The sequence below is a fragment of the Trifolium pratense genome, linkage group LG3 (assembly GCF_020283565.1).
Source record: "Trifolium pratense cultivar HEN17-A07 linkage group LG3, ARS_RC_1.1, whole genome shotgun sequence".
Lineage (NCBI taxonomy): Eukaryota > Viridiplantae > Streptophyta > Magnoliopsida > Fabales > Fabaceae > Trifolium > Trifolium pratense.
Genome location: NC_060061.1, coordinates 52,885,716 through 52,905,335, shown reverse-complemented (window position 1 = coordinate 52,905,335; position 19,620 = coordinate 52,885,716). Strand labels below are relative to the sequence as shown.

Below are 19,620 nucleotides of genomic sequence, written 5' to 3'. Positions count from 1 at the left end.
AACCATGACCTAGAGATTGCACCAATTCAATCTCCGATCCAATTTTTAAAACGGTGTTTCAAACCTTAATTCGACATTAAAATATGCACTAATATAGAATGAGTTCAAGTTGGAAACACAACCTACAATCTTACATATCCTCCATGTTGTTTCATTTCTTGTTTATTAGATATAAGTATATTAGTTACATTAATGTAAGAAAATCCCATCACTATTGTCCTTATGCACCAGTACAATAAGGTACTAAAGGAGTTGTGATCCTCTACAATCACTATGAAAGTTTCAAAAGGAGAGAGAAAGACACTATGAATAAAATAATAGTATTTTATTCGCAATGTCAAACTCTCTCCTAGTAGAGCTTTTCAGTGACCGGAGAGGATCCACACCAAAACTAGAGAGGTGGATACAAAAACTACATCGGCATAGTAGTAACAGTAGAAGAAATACAAAGAGAGATTTGTTGTAGAATCTCAGACAAAGGCGGTGCCAAAAATGACTGAGATATTCATCACTCGGAATGAAAAAGTCTCTTCTTCCTCTATTATAATGTCTCCGTTGACCTGAGCTTATTTTACACATGTATCCAAACACATACAGAAACATTTATTGCATATGAATTGATGCTTCCTTTTTGCGCAAGGCATCTACCTGGCCTCATATTGTTTGTTCAACTTGTTCTTGTTTATCGGCTTGTTGGCTTCTAAGGAATTCTAGAACCGATAGCCGCTATAGAAGGATGGAAATTGAAGTTAATTTCATGATCTTATGTTCAAATAGAGCATAAAATGAAATGTGATAGACTTAATTTACTTCAACAACTTACCCGTTGCTCAAGTCCACTTGCTTCAGATTTCAATGTAAGTGATTCCAGTAAGTCTATGGCTTCTTGAAATCCATCACTAGCTGACTTTTCATCCCCTAGACTTTTGTCTACATCAGCTACTTTTGCGAGAGAAACGGCAACATCTAAGACCTAAATTGTTATAAACAATGAAAAAGGTTAATTTCAAAAGATTCAATTAACCTAACTAGTAAATGGAGATGATGATTTTCTTTACATGGTTCAGTTTTTTCAAAAGAGAAACAAAATCAAACTGAAAAATATCCATAGTTATCAAGAACTCGTGTAATGAAGAAACTAGCGGTGCATTTGATTTGTGGAAATGTCATGTTTCCTTTTCATTTTTCACTAACGTGTAAATAGGCACTAACGTAGCTAGTGATTCTTGTGCTATGTCTAGAAATGAATCTACCTAACATGATTGGGCACGTAAGCTAGTAAGGAACAGAGCATAACATAAGAGTTATAGTATCATGGTTTTTAATTTGCTTTCCTCAAAAAACAAAATTGTAACTGCTACAAGCCTACAACATATTGCTTTTCAAGATCCCAACAATTCCACCACTGCAATTGCATCAGCTTAACCATAGTCGATTCCATTTTTAGCTGATCCAAAACAAAAGCATAACAAATAGGCCATTTCATTTTGTTTTATATTTTATAAGTAAACCAAATGCTAAATTAAGCATATAAATAGAGACTCGTCATTCATCAGCTATCAAAATATGGCAAACACAAAAATGCTATCTCTTCACCAATTCACAACTATCACTACCACAATAACAATTAACTAACACCGCTATGATAAAATAAAATAAAAATCATCATTCAAAATCTATGAAACGCCGATACTAACACTAGACACAATATGACATTCGACACAAGTTATAATGGGAGAAACCATAAGTAATTTAATATAATCACAAGTGTTAATCTCACACATCAGACGCACCTTCAACATGAAGTGTCAATTCTACATAACTCGTGATCAATCATCGTCATCATGATCGCTCTCATCACTAAAATACCCACCTATCTTCCCTTTCTTCTTCTTCTTCTTCTTCCTATTCTTGTCAACCAAAGCCTCATCATCATTTCCATACCTCTCCAACAACCTCTCACCTGCTCCACCAGCTCCACCATCCACAACGGAAGCCCAATTATCTTGCTCAAACCGCCCATCCTCTTCCTCCTCCTCCTCATCATCATCATTACCCTCCTGTCTATCCCTAAACCCACCAAGCCCACGCCTCGGCTTCTTAGGCTGCGGCCGCTCCCTCGGCCCCAACTGATTCTTAGGACACTCATAAGACAAATGACCATGTTCCCCACACTCAAAACACAGACCAGTCTCCGAATTATACACGCGCTTCTTAATAAACTCCGGCGCGCGTCCATTATCAGCCGCAATCGACGCCGTCAAAGTCCGTCCATTCAAAATCTTCTTATTCATTTCCGTCACAGCGCGTTGCGCATCCTGACGCAAAACAAATTGAATAAACGCAACACCGCGGCTAAGGCGCGTGTGACGGTCTTTAAGAACCGTTACACGCGCTATTCGACCGAAAGTCAAAAAGAGAGTGTGGAGATCGGAGTTTGTTAAGGAGTAATCTAGATTTGAAACGTATAGTGTTGATTTTGATGGTGCTAAGGATTCACCTGTTGTTGATATAATTGACGATGCTTTGTTGTTTGATTTTGATTGGATTTGGTTATTGGATGTGGCGGTGGCGGTGGCGGTGGCGGTGGGGTAGCGGTAGTAGAAAACGTCGTCGTCTTCATCGCTATCGTTGTTTTTGCGTTTGTGTTTCTTCTTGGCTGACATTTTTTTTTCTCTTCTGTATTATTTACTTCCGGTAACGTCGCTCCGTTTCCGGCGACGAGGTATTATTACAATTGGAGGGAGAGAGAATGTGTGTGAATGAATTTGAGAAACCCTAGAGACAGAGTAGTGAAAGAGAATGGGGACGAAAGTTCAATTAGTTACATTTTATTGATTAGTTTACGAGCTTCTTTGATAAAATTGTCTGATAACAGTTTTAAAATTGTCTGATAAAAATAAATTATAATAACTATCGCTAACACTTACCAAAAAAAAAAAAATATAGATTGGAAGGTATGTTATTTTAAACTTATAATAACTAAATTTGTCAAACACTTTAATTTTATTCTATTAGCTTTTCAGCTATAAGCTACTAACTATAAGTTAGTTTTTCAGCTACAAGCTAGCTTATCAACTATCAGCTAGGTTATAGCTTATTCTTACCAAAACAAAACTTGCGCATACCGTTATTTTTTATTAAAAAATATTATAAGAAATCTAAAATTTGCTTTAAATAAAAACTATTTTTAGTAATTTCTTTGAAATATTATTTTCTATAGTTAATTTTTTAAAAAGGTGATTTTTTTTTCCAAAAATCATAGCTCAACTAGCAGAAATGTTGAAATTGCTAGTATTGGATGTCGTGACCGGAGTTCGAAGCTCGGTCACTCCACTTTGTGTGTGTGAGTTTTCAATGACTTTATCATTTCGTCTATCAACAAAAAAAAATAGTGATTTTTTTTGTCAAGTAATTTAGTGGTTAGAGTTTTGTAATAAATAAATTTTTAGGGTTCGAATCTTGCACCATGCATATATATATATAATACAATGTTCTTGTAAACTTGTTAAACTAACAATGTAAGCATATAGCAGAAAAAAAGGATGATTTCTATTACAATAAAAAATATATATTTACAATTTATAAAAATCACTACTCTCACCAATTCTAAATGAGTATAAGTAAAAAATGAAATGTATTAAACCAAAAAAAAAATTTATTTAGGTTAGACTACTACACCAAATACATTTGACTTTTACTTAAGGTTTGACTTTTACTTAAGGTTGTTGAAGGATGTGGATGAGTAAAAAACATAGATTGGAAGGTATGTTTTAATATGTATCAAATTGGCCCTTAATACAAGTGATTTTGTGTAGAATTTCTTTCTGACTTTTTCGTATTGCATCTCTCAAATTTTGCAAATATACATTCGAGTCCTAAAATTCAAACATGTATTTTTTTTTCGGTAGAAAAAAGAGGTGCAACAACACAAGGACTTCCCAGGAGGTCACCCATCCTAGTTATAGTATCTAACCGTCTCCATACTCATATGGAATTTTAAGATTTTACGGTTTAAATTCTTTTTTTGAAAACTTGATATCCGGCCTTAAGACCGACTAATCCAAGGGGACCAATCCTACCGCCCACTTGCGGGGGCCCCATTTAAAGCCAGAGTTTTTTTTTTCTCTGTATGGACTTAGCCCACCGAAATTGGCACCAGTAGGAATCGAGCCTGAGACCTTGAGAGGAGCATACTCCAAGGGCCCAAGTCAACACCACTCGACCAACCCCAAGTGGGTTTTTTACGGTTTAAATTCAATCTCCGATCCAATTTTTAAAACCATAATTTGACATTAAAATATGCACTAATATAGAATCAAGTTTGAAACACAACCTACAATCTTACATATCATCCATGTTGTTTCATTTCTTGTTTATTAGATATAAGTATATTAGTTACATTAATGTAAGAAAATCCAATCACTATTGCCCTTGTGCACCAATACAATCTAAAGGAGTTGTGATCCTCTTACGATCCCTATGAAAGTTTGAAAAGGAGAGAGAAAGACACGATGAATAAAATAATAGTATTTCATTCGCAATGTCAAACTCTGTCCTAGTAGAGCTTTTCAGTGACCGGAGAGGATCCACCCCAAAACTAAAGAGGTGGATACAAAAACTACATCGGCATAGTAGTAACAGTAGAAAAAATACAAAGAGAGATTTGTTGCAGAATCTCAGACAAAGGCGGTGCCAAAAATGACTGAGATATTCATGACTCAGAATGAAAAGTCTCTTCTTCCTCTATTATAATGTCTCCGTTGACCTGAGCTTATTTTACACATGTATCCAAACACATACAGAAACATTTATTGCATCTGAATTGATGCTTCCTTTTTGCGCAAGGCATCTACCTGACCTCATACTGTTTGTTCAACTTGTTCTTGTTTATCGGCTTGTTGGCTTCTAAGGAATTCTAGAACTGATAGCCGCTATAGAAGGATGGAAATTGAAGTTAATTTCATGATCATATGTTCAAATAAAGCATAAAATGAAATGTGATAGACTTAATTTACTTCAACAACTTACCCGTTGCTCAAGTCCACTTGCTTCAGATTTCAATGTAAGTGATTCCAGTAAGTCTATGGCTTCTTGAAATCCATCACTAGCCGACTTTTCATCCCCTAGACTTTTGTCTACATCCGCTACTTTTGCGAGAGAAACGGCAACATCTAAGACCTAAATTGTTAAAAACAATGAAAAAGGTTAATTTCAAAAGATTCAACTAACCAATGGACAAGATGATTTCTTTACATGGTTCAGTTTTTTCAAAAGAGAACCAAAATCAAACTGAAAAATATCCATAGTTATCAAGAACTCGTGTGATGAAGAAACTAGCGGTGCATTTGATTAGTAGTAATGTCATGTTTCCTTTTTATTTTTCACTAACATGTAAATAGGCACTAGCGTACGTAGCTAGTGATTCATGTGCTGTCTAGAAATGAATCTACCTAACATGATTGGTGTAAATCACATCCATGAAACAGTTGGTGAGTAAATAAGCAGGTAAGCTAAAATCCACATACCAAGACTTTGTTTGGATAAATAGCTAATTAAGAGCTTATGTCTATTTCTATAACAAAAAGATATAATAAAGTCATTTTTTTTTCAAATAAGCAGCTATAAGCCATTTTCATAATAAAGAAATGAGCTGAAAACAACTGATTGACATGACATAAGTTGTTTCTATAAGCTTTCACAAGTACTTATGCCAGTAAATAAACTCAAAAAAGTAAACCCAAACATGCTCTAAAGCAAAGCTAGAAAACGCTACTGTTAAATTAATTCGGATATACATGGATATTATTAACCAACCTGGGATGAAACATTTGAATTGTTCTTGATAACATCACGGCGAACATTTAAGGATTGAAAATAGTACGATCTTGCAGCTTGAAGGTCCCCATCATAATATTTAAGATCACCAATTTTATTAAGCGAAACAGAAAGTGTATGTGTAATCTGCAGGATAACAAGGTTCAAAGAAATTAATTGACAACAAACAAAAGTAGCTTGATCTCACAATTTATTATTTTTTACCGGAACAAAGATAAGCAGGGTTCTAATGAAATAACCTCCAAATCATCTTTCGGCAACTTTGACAGAAATTCAACACTTTCTTCAAAATAAGTAACTGCCGAACTGCTATCACCCATTGCTCGGCTGCATAAAAGTGATATCAACATAAAGATCACAATCTACCATCATTAAACATATCATTACACTAAAAAAATTATATTTCCTGATACAATAAGCAATATTATTAAAAGGATGAACGGAACAAGGGAAGAACAAAGAATGAGAAAAGGCCAAAAAACAACAAGATAAATAATCTCATTAAGTGTCCACCATCAAAACACTCTAAAATAACAATTTAATATCTATGTTGTTAATATTGGATAGCGGCACGGAGCACTGGACAGTTAAAAAATAAACAGAACAGTTAAAACAGTGGGTTAATTGAGGGATTTCACCCATCAACCCTAAAAGCAGACACGGCCACATGATTGGGTTGGATTTGGACGCGATTCACAGCCACGACCACCACACCTGTTGAATGTGGCTCGCTGGCCGAACGCATTGCAGTGGATACTGCCAGTGCTCCGCGGCAACTAAAGAGGCATGATTGACAGCATAGTTAACTATGCACCACAGAGATCAAAAGGCATGCTATGTTTCCTTTAGATTTAAGAGCACAAAATATTTCCCTATATAAATCATAACAGCCAATTATTTAAAAATACAATGTTGGAACTATATACTAATGGATTTAGGACCTGTTTCAAAGTGGGAGAAAACATAAAAACTAGCAAAAACTAATAACGAGCTTCTACCAACCAAAGTAGTTAATGCTGTACTCCAAAAATTGCTAAAGCTAGCAAATTTCAGAGTTGACACTGCTTTATAGATATAGATAGTGGATGCAAAGGAAACAATTTCTAGTATGGACGTAAATAACAAAAACTCAAAAGTCATCAATACCAAAGATGATTTGGATTCAGCACATCAATTTTTCAATGTCCTAACAGATATATTATACTTAGTGGAAAATTTCTCCATCTTTTGCTACACACAGACCAAATAAGTAAACAATATCCAATAACAGAATACAACAAAAATATCCTACAACATACCAGCAGTCACCAAGCATACCCAAGACTGCTCCAAGTTGTGAACATAACTCTGAAGTGTTACCCACTTTTTCTATCTGACTACGAACGTCTTTTGCACATAGGTTGAGTCTTGATTTGGCACTTTCTAAATTCTGAGCACGGAATGCCTGTTTTTGAATTGCATATGGTAAAATTGCTGATTATCAAGTGGTCGAAACAAAGTATAATTATAAACATAGTAAAAGCAAAAGCATTAGCTTCAGTAGAGCAAGGGTTCCCATCAACAATGTCATATCCAGATACAGCTTAAAGCTATGAAAACAATTTGACTTTATTTTATCTTTTGTTATAGAAATAGCTTATGCATAAACATTTATATGATAAACGCTTAAGCTATAAGCGCTTGATTAAGTTGTTTATCCAAATAGGGCCAAAGTAATAAACACCGAATAATATTTACCAGCTCAGCAAGTATCAAAAGTAATTAACTTTATCACTAGTCGCCACTTACATTGTGGACCGTGATAGCTAATGACAAATTTTAAGGATCTTTTCATTCTTTCTCCATTTAATCTTTCATATACAAGACTTCATTCACATTTACATTTGAAAAGGACACTTACCCTCATGGCCTGCTGCACCAAGAAAGAGCCTCTTTCCAAGGACACATCCTCGTATATGACTGGCTTATTATTCTCTGCTGCTTCTTCGCCTTTGTCTAAATTAACAGACCTTTTGATCCTAGCATGACCTTCAATAAAGCGATCAACTACACCTTGAAGATCATCATCAGGCTCAATCTTCTCAATATCAGCCCCACATAAAGGACAGTCCTTAAAGCGTGCTATGCATGCTCTACCATCAGATACACATAAAATAAAATGAGCCAAAAAAACATTGTATGTATTAGGCAATGAAAATGAAAGATAGATTTGAGAAATAAACACAGGCCATGATACATACTTGCAAAAGACATGAGAACAAGGCACGATTTTGCTGGTTTCAAATAGAAGTGCCTTGCATACCATACAGCTAAGAGGACCCATCTTAAATGTTTGTGAGTCATATCCCAAAGGGCACTTCGGCGAGACACTAGCTGAGTCATTAACATCTTTCTTCACTTTACTTTCATGCTCTACATGATGTTTAGTTGAGTTTTCAGCCGATTTTTTAGAAGCATTACTATCATCCGGCCGAGGAATTTTAACAAACGGACAAACCGGTGTCATATTGAATCTCCACGCCAAGAAGAACCTACAAAAGCAATATATTTGCATTCAGTTAACTTATGAACAACTTCTTATATAAACAAATGCACAACCAAAAACATCAAACCCTCGTAAATTAGAGTAAAAGAAACAAATTAAAATGGTAAATAAATTAAAATTATATACAAAAACAACATCTTTGCATGCAGTTGACTTAAGAACAACTTCCTATATAAACAAATGTGCAACCAAAAACACACAAAGATCAATCCCAATTAACCGTAAACACAAATTAAAATGATAAAAACCAAAAAATCCTATCAAATTAAAGCATGAAGAAGTGACTAATTTAACTTGATAATTTTTTTTTTTTTACAAGAAATGAAATATCAATGAAATCTCCACCAAAACAAACATGCCCAGAATAAAATTACAAACAAAATTTCAATCTTTTTTACATTACAAATGAACTTGGAAAAATTGAACCACTTCGCAAGTACCCCAATTATTCTAATATCATCAATTTTCAAAAGGGTGTACTAAAATAAAACCAAGATTCAATTTTTTTTCAAGAAAGATGAGAACGTTACTGGATTAAGAGAGACGAAACACGAAGTTGAAAGGAACAACGTTGTTGCAGAAGTCTTTGATGATTATTGTTGTACCTTTGGTTTTTGTTTGTGAGAGAGGTGTGCGATGATTTCTGAGAAAAATATGGATTGAAGACGCGATTGGTTGGAGATCGAGCTTGGGCTTATCTTTTATATTTCGTTTTTAGTCCCTAATTTAATGTTTATCTCATACTTGACCAAACATGGGCGAGCTTATTGGTTCAAAGTTTAACCGGTTGGATTGGAGTTCAATTAGGTTGGACCATTTTTAATTAAATATATATTTTTATATTTTAAAATAATATATAAATCATTAATAAACAAAAAAAGATCACAATATTTATTATTCTATGCTATTAAAATGTTAAAAGCCATCATATAAAATTAAAACATTATTACAAATCTTTTACTAGTAAAAGGAAGGTTGAGTTGCTCACAAGCAAGTATTGTGATGATGTGGCCCAAGCAAATAACATATAATAATTAGATATTATAGAACATATACGTTTTTTTCTTTACCATCTAATTATTTGATTTGAATTTATACTTATATGAGGCCCAAGGACCGAGCCCACTTTTATTGTAAGAGTGCGTTTGATTCGTAAAATAGTGGAACGGAAGAGAACGGTATAAGACAGAACAAGAAAATACAGGACAAAACAAATCTATACCGGAGAGATATAGGACGATAATATTTTTATATTCGAAAATAAAATGACTATTTTCATATTTTTTATAGTTATATTGTGGACAAAGAGTTGTCCCGTGGTTCAACGAGGGACAAAAAATCTTGTTTTTGTCATGTCCCTTACTACTTATAATTTTTCCAGTCCCTTTTTTTAGCAGATCAAACGCACTATAATAATATAAAAAAAAATCTCTTCCCAACCCCCACTACTCTTTTAACCCCTGAAAATCCTATTTTGTCCATGCTATGTTGACTTCGGGTTTTACGAACCGAACTTTTCGTACTTCGGAAAACGTTTACCGCTTGAACAATTTTCGGAAAACATTCACCAAAATTGTTTCTATATAGAGCAAAAGCATCTCACTTTCTCGTCTTCACACTCAATCTCATTCTCTCCTCCAAAGTATTTCGTTTTTACATCCTTGGTGGCTCAAATGCAAGATTGAGACCTTATCTAAAGGAATCAACACTCATTGAACCATAAACATAAGGTAAATTTCGCATTTAACCGATTATTTTTTGTTATTACATCTTAAAATTAGCCTGTCAACCCTAGGTTTCCGAAATTTCTGACACCTCTACGTTCGGAAAACAGTTTCCAAAATTTTACCTACTAAAATTTCGGAAAACGCGTTCCGAATTTTTATGCCCTGTGAAATTTTCATGTTTAGCTTCCTGGATTGTGATGAAATGGCTTCTCCCTTGCATGTTTATTGCTTATTAGTTATTGTCTATTGTTTATTGCTTAAATGGATTTATTTGATATGTGTTGTATTTGATATGAATTTTAATTTGTTGTAGTTATGGATCATGAATCGAGACAAGTAGTACTTGGTATACCTGTCAAGGAAGTTGTGGTTGAAGTGGATCCTGTCAATTGTCATGCTCCGATAATTGAAATTAGTCATCCTCCCGCAATAGAATTTGATACTACTTTGAGTTTTGTGACGAATGAAGCTTTTATGAATCATGATGATTTACTTAAGTGGGTTCGCGACGTTGCCGCCAAGTTATGGTTTGCAATTATGATTGTATAAATTCAAACAACGGTTCCAGTAGGAGAGAAAATAGAAGCTTGTGTTGGGTATGAAAGGGGGGGTGTTTACAAACGAACAAGTAAGAAGGTAAAATTTGAAGAAACTGGAACGAGGAAATGTGGATGCAAGTTTCGACTTAGTGGTTATTTTCATGCAAGCAAGCACTGACATCTTAGTGTTGTGAATGGCCACCATGAGTTCGATGGAGAATTAGATGGCCACCTAGTTGTGGGACATTTGAAACCCGAAGAGATGGAGGTGGTTGCCGAATTGAGAAGAAATTTGGTCCCGACAAGGAATATTTTGTCAACATTGAAGGAGAGAGATCCAGATAATGTGACACATATGAAACAACTCGTATAGTGTCTGTCATAGAATAAAAAAGAAAGTAAGGGGGTCGAGGACCTAAATGCAACATCTTTTGCATTGTCTTGTGCAAAAGAAGCATGTTTTCAAATGTAGCTATTCAAGATATAATTTTTGCTCATCCTAAATTTGTGGTGTTATTTAACGCTTTTCCGTCTGTTTTGTTGATGGACTCGACGTACAAAACGAACCGGTATGGTATGCCGTTGTTTGAGATGGTGGGTGTGTCGTCGACCAACAAGACATTTAATGTTGCATTTGCCTTCATATCTAACGAAAAAGAGGAGAATTTTACATGGGTAATACAACAATGTCAGAGTCTTTTGAGAAGTGAGGGCATAGGACCGAAGGTGACTGTGACTGATCGGGATTCCGCGTCTCCATTGGTGTGTCGTTTCCATGTTCTGAAAAATGTGACATCTAAGTGCAACTCATTTTGCAAAACAAGAGATGACGATGAAATGAGGCACTTGGATGTGGTGGATTCGGTGGTAAATAGTTTTGAAGTTGTGTTGGACTCGCAAACAAAGGAGTCATATGTTCAGGCAGTTGTGGAGTTTCCACAAGTTTGTGCAAAGTGGCCAAGATTTTTGAACTATGTTCAAAAAACCTTTCTAGACACCGATGAAACGAAAGTGGTGAAAGCGTTGACAAATAATGTCATGCATTTTGGGAACACTACCACGAATAGAGCTGAATCGTCGCACGATGTGTTAAAGAAATATTTGTTAGACGGTAACGGTGATTTCGTGAAGGTTTGGGAAGTGATTGAGAAGACGTTGACGAATCAGTTCAGTACCATACAAACAAGTTTTAGTAAGAGTTTGTCCGTAGAAGAACACAAATATAGTAAGGACCAATTTTTGTACGCTATATTGATTTATAAAGTTTCTTAAAAGACATTAAACTTTATTTACCATGAAGCTAAGAGAGTTGAGGAGTGTGGTATGGATACCAACAAGTGTGGTTGTGTCTTGAGATAATCATATGGCATGCCGTGTTCATGTGTTATTGTCAGGAAGATTCACAACAAGCTTCCGATTAGACTTGATGAGATAAACATTAAGTGGAAGAAGTTAGTGATCGAGTACGGTGAAGGCGGTGATGAAGAAATTGATGATTATTCATGTGCGGCCGAGTTTGAAGCAATTAAGGTTTATTTAATGGACCGGGCAATGGCCTAAAGGGAAATTTAATTAGGCCCAATAAGTCCAAAAGTAGCGAAGCCCAATAAAAAATGATCCATAAAGACTCAGCAGGCGAGACGGCGAGATAGCGTGACGTGGCGAGATGAAATGACATGACGCCAACAAGTCCAGAACATGGTGTCGTGCCTAAAATATCTTCTCCTCCAAGACTCTGAACTGTTTATCTTCACGTGGAAGATAATCATCACCCCCATAACCTTCCATAGCTTGGGGACGAAGGAAAGAATAACCACCCCTATTCTTGCGCTGGCTCGCCGGAGAAGACGGTGGTGGCCGAAGAATCAGGAGATCAAACTTGGAGAAGAAGGAATTCACAGCCTATAAATAGCTTCATATATTCATTGTATATCATCATCACATTTTTATTCGGTCTATTACTGATCATCTTATGTAAATTTATTCTCACATTATTAATAATATAATCTCACTTGAGTGTTCACCAGAACAATAGGCGAAATGATAAAGTCATTATAAACTCATTTATAAATAAGAGAGCTGGGGTTTGAATTTCAATCATAACATCCAATCTAATAATTCCGACATTTTTCTCAGTTGAATTACTACGCATTGACATTTTTTTTATTGTTTATAAGTTGAATTTCGATAAGTTATCACATTTTTTACACATAGTGTTAACGAAAATTATACAGTAAGTAATGTATATAATTTGTATTTCCTCCAATCCTTAATATAAGAGGAAAACTACTTTTTAGATTCATCGAGAATGAAATGTATTTAGTCTATATAATGGACTAGATACATTAGATTCTCGATGAATCTAAAAAGTAGTTTTTCTCTTATATTAAGTACCGGAGGGAGTATATAATTATTATTTTATTAAACTAATTTTATGTGTAGACGTACTATTAAATTAATTTTATGTATAAATGCATTTAATGTTTTTTTAATATATAATGACAAGTTGATATATATTTTTTTTTTGCAAATAGATGAAATGATAAACTATTGAAAACTCACACACATATAGTGGAGGGATCAGAGTTTGAATCCCAGTCATGACGTCCGACACTAGCAATTTCGGCATTTCTGTCATTTGAGGTAGACTACAAGTTGATATTATCAATAAGAAAGATATATTTATAATAAGAATACTAAATTTATCTAAAACTTTAAATATTGTTTTATATTTGGAGGAAAAAAATGCTTAAATATTGTTTTATCAATTTTACTTATTTATCCAAAAAAGTTTATAGAAAATGAATTGGTTATGATCGCTTACAAGAAATTCAAAATATTAACGAATGGTGCAAAGAATATTAGTGTGAATAATTATTTTGCAACAAAGTCAAATAATATATCTAATAAAGTTTGTTTTTGTGTTCATAAATTGATTAATGTACCTGGTCTAAAAAATAAGGTTTTTCTTATATCAAGAACCAAAAGAAGTATTAGGAAAAAAATGAATAAAAGCAAATATAATTTTTATATGAAAATATAATATTTTTATTTTAAACATTTATTCCTTTGTATTAATTATTTTTGTAATTATTCCTTTGTATTAATTATTTAAACAATAAAATCATTATATGTTAACTAATAGTATTAAATGAATTTTCTGTCAAAATAAAAAAATAGTAATAAATTATTTTAATATAATTAATAGCTATCCAAAAAGTCAAATATTTTACGTTTTCTATAGCTTGTGTACTACACATTTCATATGCCGCACCTCTATAAGAATCAAGCCTTTCACCAGTACAGACATCACTCACACAGTCACACTCACACTCTCACTCTCTCTCAATATTAAGTCTTAGAATCAAACAATCATCATTTCAATGGAGAGTAGAATTCTTAAAAAGAAGAGGACTATGGGGAGAAGGATGCCTAAGTCCTTCTTCAGAATTCTCCCCACAGATCTTCAATCCAAAATATTTTCTAAGCTATCTTTGAAGGATCAATCCAATGCCATGTGTGTCTCGCCACAATGGCGCGATCTAATTCTAAACACAACTTTACCAAAGATGCACCCACATATACCATTTGTGACTGCTCATGATTTACCTAACCCTTTTATAGATCTTGAACAATTATTCAATTGGTGTTCATTAGCTATGCATTGCGAAGCCGATCCTAAAAATCTTATTAGCTCGAGCAATGGACTACTCTTGTTTTGCCACAACAAGGGTGAGGCTGCAAACATCATGCGTGATGTTTATTACTATTATGTCATGAATCGCGTTACCAAGCAATGCATGGCAATTCTGAAGCCTATAGGTCAAATTTCGGGAGGGTATTCATATGCTGCTCTAGCATATGACCCTTCTGAATCTTGGTTCTTCAAGATCGTTCGTTTTCAAGGTCATCGTCACATCAACATTTTCTCATCTATGACTGGACTTTGGACTACGTTGACTATTTGTTTGCCCCAATATATTAACGAGTCTAAATGGGTCCAAAACTCAGTTTACTTGAAAGGGTCAATTTACCGACTCTCCTGTTCAGGTCATTTGGTGAGAATTAAAGTTGATCCTCAAGAAAATATTTCAAAACAAGCTGAGGTGATAACACTACATCCAGATTGTTTTCTGAATAATTGTCAATGGCAAATATGTTCTGAAAACAACAAGCTCTTGTTGGTCTTGTCTAGAGGAATGTTTTTTAATGTTTTTGAACTCATAGAATGTGTTACAAACAATGTTAGCTCATACACATGGAACATTGTGTTTGAAATTGAGAGTGAGGAGTTGATGCCTCTTAATTTCTATGGTAAATTGCTATCCTTTCACCCTTACCATGAAGTGGCATTTTTCAAACGTGGAACTCAACTCTATGTTTACTTCACTGAGCCAAATTTAAGCTACACTACCATTGACATTGAGGTTGGTGAGGTGCAATACAACAAACTTGCTTATGATTATATAAAACATTGTGGACAACCTTTGCTTGATTGCATTGCCCCTTTTGCTTGCACCTTAGAGAAGAAGGTAATTAATTGCAATAATTTTATTTTAATTTCTTTGGTTTTCCTCTTGTCATTGCATCTCTCATTTGCATGTTAATTTGGATTTGAAGCTTATTAATAGATATGATTTTGGACTTACAAAATTTTATTTTAAAAACTCAAATTAGATCAAAAATTTCAAAACACGCGATAAATTATTTACACATATTTATAATTTTTTTTTTCAGGATCCAAGAGATTTTCACAGGCTCCCCGTTCTCTACTAAAGGGCAATTTTTGTGTAAGGTAAAAGAATTTGAAAGGATCTTATATATTTGTTATTGTTAATTAGCATTTGCACAATATATAATAACTTATTATACATAATTTGTGTTCTTTTAGGGATGCAAGGCTCTTTGACTATGAAGAAATTAAGCAAAAAATGGACTAAAAGCTCCTTTTGTTATGTTCTTAATTTTAGGGATTCAAGGCTCCTTTTTTTATTTATATAAATGTACTCTTTAATTAGATAAACTTTTCATGTATTTTCAATGGCGGATCCATCAAACTACACATGTAATGAAGCCATTTGCAATTTCAATATTATGAATTTTCTTTGGTTAAAAGCATATATGTTAATTTAGTCATAAAAATCATATGATAATTAATAGTATTTAATGTTCTTAATACAGTATAAAATATAAATTTAACATATCCATTATAATGAGAATTTCCTTTTTAAAATAATCGAAATAAAAAATTATAATACATTGTATTTGGATGTATTATCACAGTACATTGTATTTGGATGTATTATTACGAGAGATCTTTTACCATCCTATTTGCTTTTCGCGTGTGCTACACGTTTTCATTTTTATTCATAGTGGACATGAATATTTTTGTAATTTTGTATGACGCGCGAAAAAATAAATAGAGTGTAAAAAGAAAATCTCTTATTATGATATTGGGATCCACAATAACAAAAGAAGCGAGAATCCTATTGGGCTTGTCTTGTATGTATGACAACATAATATATGATGAGTGGTGCTATATACAGCGAACCACTTTCTCGTGAAAATTCACGAAACCCCAAATTTTCACGGCACAACATGAATTGAAAAGGATACAATGAAATAGCAACAAGGAAGTTCCAGAAAAAACCAAAAAATCTTGTCAAAACCACACACTCAAGACTACACATAAAACACACTAAAAAAACACAAACTTCCTTGTTGCTATCAATAAAACACACATTCAAAACATTGCTAAATCACTTAATCTTGTGGTCTATGGTAATTTGTAGAACTTTTTTTTGTTTTTAATCAGGTAATTTCTGAAACTTAAACAGAGTATTTAGTGCTTAACTAGATGAAAAATATGTTGATAATTGATAAAATAGCCAACAAACAACCGCAAATCAATTAATTTACAGAGAAAATCTCAATTGAATTTGCAATAGACAACGCTGACGACGAACAACGACAAAGGAACGGCGACTGCTGCGACGAGGAAGGTAGAAGAAAGGCGACAAATATACCACTCGTTGGAGATGGGAGGAGAAAAAACACATACTCCATTAGCGGATGAAATGAAATTGCAGGGAGGTGGTGAACGGTGGTGATTTGCTTTGGGAAAGTTTTGGTTGTTTCATGAAGGCTGGAGAGAGAAACCAAATACTCCATTAATATTTTGACACCTCATTCGTGAAAGTTTCGCTATTTCTTTTTTCGCTAGAAGTAGCATTTTCCTTTTGCTAATAAGTGTCCTGAAATATTTTTTAAGAATTTCATTTAAAAATTATTTATTTAAAGAGTTAAACATTTTAATTTTCAAAACATTAACGTTACATATTAATATTATCATAAAAATTTATTATTTAATATTTTATAATGTCTTAGAGGCACTCGTTAGCATTTTCCCCTATGGTATATTATGGCCATTATTATGTCTATTGCATTTCATATGTCACGCTTCTTTAAGAATTGGGTCGATCAACAATAGAGATCTCACTCACACTCACGCTTCTTTAAGAATATATTATATTTGTAAGCTTAATTGCATGTTTAATCCTTATGTTTATTTCAGGTTTTAATTTGGTCTCTTACGTTTGAAAAGTTTACATGCATAGAAATTGAGATTAAATTGAAAAAAAAAAAAAAGAGCCAGACAAGCAAGTAAAAACTAGAATTTCAAGAAAAATGGAGATGTAAGAACAAAGGACAACATGGGGAGTGTATAGATAAAAAGACTAAAGAAACCATCATTAGTATCTTCCATCTTGCTTATGTCTACAATTCCATCTTCATATGGTGAAGGAGTTCTTTATAATAAGCTTGCATGCAAGGAAAATGATGAATGATTAGAATTGAGGGTAGACAAATTTGGGAGTAAATTTTCAAGTTATTATAAGTTTGAAAGATTAAAATGTTTAACCTCAACTTTTTTAACCTTGAAATATTTTAAGATGGTCACGTGATCAAAATTTTATATTTGGTCACAACCAATCAAAAGTCGTTAATGGTGAAAGAATCCAAGTCGGAGATAAACTGAGAATCTGTCATTCATTTTTATTGAACAAGAGGATATATCAGATAACCTGTTAGTGAATATATACAAGAAAAATTACTTAGATTTAAAATAAATTTAAGATTGACTTAAAAGTACTGTTAATGAATAAAGACATAAGTTTATAAGATTGATTTGTCATTATTATTTGTCCCTTTCTAGCTCTTTCATTCTTCTCATGCTGAGCTATACGTAAATTATCGAATATCCTTATGCAGGCCAATTAAGTTATTATTCATTTATATAGACCCTTATCATGTGAATTGAGAAAATTAATATGAAATTCAGTAAAAGGTGACAACAAAATTCAATCACAGTTTTCATATTTTTAACTAGAAATAAGCAACAATATTCACTTAATTAGACCATATCTCTAAAATTGTTGCTTATAGTTGTGGCCTAAAATTTTTGACAACATTTGTTTTTGTTTAAGCTACAAATTGTAGCCATAATTTCTCATTGTTGTCTAAAGTGACAATTTTCTTTTAATAATGGAGGATTTGCCCTAATATATTGAAACATGTCCTTAGAATTGGAAATGTTTGTTCCACACGCGTGTATTTTTTAGTTTCTCATGTCCCTCCGCGAGAGTTATCTATATTTGAGACACAATCAAACCCTAAATATAGTACTAAATACCAATTCTTTCAATTAAAATTTGAATATTAATCGATTGTTACATTTTGTGAGACTAATTCATTCTGCTAGACTCAACTCCGAATAGTATAAAAGAACGTGACATAAAAAAGAACTTTGAACAAAAAGAGGGAGGAAAGGAAGGAAACAAAGAAAACATTAAAAGCAAGAATGTAAATTACAATTGGCATCTATATTTGGCTTTGAATGACCTCACACCATAACCCAAGTTGGTATTGGTAATGGATGTGGAAATCCAATACAATACGCGTTATTATAACTTAAGGGGTTAGATATAGAAAGAACAAAAACATTGGTTTTTGGTATCTTTGCTAATAATGCCTTCATGCATGATGTAATAGCCTAATCTCAAACATTTTCATATTTTGAAGAAATCCAAGATACACTTCATGTTCTTGGATTATTGTTCTATATACATTTTGGAATATAGTAATGGGTTATATATGATTAATGTTCTTGGACTTATTGTGACCTTGTGCACCAATGCTAGTCTTTGAGAGAAAAAATAAATCCAATTGTTTCATAGTGATGTCACTCTGGGCATGGCAATGGGGAGATCAGGAGCGTATTTCGCCCGGCTCCTCCCCCGATTTCGACTATATATATAATATATATATATATATATATGAGCGATGGATTCTCTTTATTGACATGAAAGAATAATAAAATGTGAATTATTGAACAAAAAATGAACTATCGAAAAAAATTTTAAAAAATTAAAGGTGAGGTTGGAACAAATGAAAAAATATGAGAAAAATTGTTGGGTATGGCTCATATAGCAAGCTCAAATGGATAGGTATAAGCGAGACACTGACTTTTCGTGTTGGCCCGAATGTTTGTTGTGACCCCGACTTTTCAGTACACGTCTTATTTGACGGTATATATATTGAGATAGAGTATATTTATTAATTTTTCTATATTAAACATTATTTGTATATCCATCAGAATCATCCACCTTAACAATATGTCGATACGTAATGCACATCAATTTGCTGGCAAAATGACCAGACAATTTTCTCAGGATATAGGAACATATCTAAAGGAATTTTCATGATTATGACCACACAATTTTCTCAAAATATAGGAACATATCTAAAGGAATTTTCATGATTATAGTTCAAGGAGAGCCCAAAATTATAAAATAAAAAATAATACTAATAATTATTGGTAGATCATATCATACACACGAGGGTAAGACTGGGATATGATAGCAACACATGGAGAAAAACGGCACGATCGACGAAATCAAAGTAAGAAAAA

At 33.4% G+C, this 19,620-nt stretch overlaps 3 protein-coding genes across 5 annotated transcripts; 1 reads left to right on the top strand and 2 right to left on the bottom strand.

Annotated features, from left to right (window-relative positions):
- Positions 1 to 84: 84 nt before the first annotated feature.
- Positions 85 to 2,871, bottom strand: LOC123917588 (U11/U12 small nuclear ribonucleoprotein 31 kDa protein-like). The gene is made up of 3 exons (XM_045969350.1): positions 1,794 to 2,871; positions 824 to 973; positions 85 to 726 (listed from the first exon to the last, which is right to left on the bottom strand). The coding sequence occupies exon 1, from the start codon at positions 2,664 to 2,666 to the stop codon at positions 1,830 to 1,832; it is 837 nt and encodes a 278-aa protein (XP_045825306.1). The 5' UTR covers positions 2,667 to 2,871; the 3' UTR covers positions 85 to 726; positions 824 to 973; positions 1,794 to 1,829.
- A 1,452-nt stretch (positions 2,872 to 4,323) lies between these two features.
- LOC123914422 (protein NCA1) lies at positions 4,324 to 9,124 on the bottom strand. 3 transcript variants are annotated; one of them, XM_045965570.1, is made up of 8 exons: positions 8,989 to 9,124; positions 8,079 to 8,369; positions 7,739 to 7,970; positions 7,137 to 7,282; positions 6,078 to 6,165; positions 5,818 to 5,964; positions 5,032 to 5,181; positions 4,324 to 4,934 (listed from the first exon to the last, which is right to left on the bottom strand). In XM_045965570.1, exons 2-8 carry the CDS (start codon positions 8,342 to 8,344, stop codon positions 4,863 to 4,865), a joined length of 1,101 nt encoding a protein of 366 aa, XP_045821526.1. In that variant the 5' UTR covers positions 8,345 to 8,369; positions 8,989 to 9,124; the 3' UTR covers positions 4,324 to 4,862. The 3 variants fall into 3 exon arrangements, with proteins under 3 accessions (XP_045821526.1, XP_045821524.1, XP_045821523.1); XM_045965568.1 differs by having other exon boundaries at positions 8,914 to 9,083; XM_045965567.1 differs by having other exon boundaries at positions 7,739 to 8,369; positions 8,914 to 9,080.
- Positions 9,125 to 14,032: 4,908 nt separating this feature from the next.
- LOC123915387 lies at positions 14,033 to 15,558 on the top strand. The gene is made up of 2 exons (XM_045966509.1): positions 14,033 to 15,181; positions 15,541 to 15,558. Exons 1-2 carry the CDS (start codon positions 14,033 to 14,035, stop codon positions 15,556 to 15,558), a joined length of 1,167 nt encoding a protein of 388 aa, XP_045822465.1.
- The last annotated feature ends 4,062 nt before the right edge of the window (positions 15,559 to 19,620 follow it).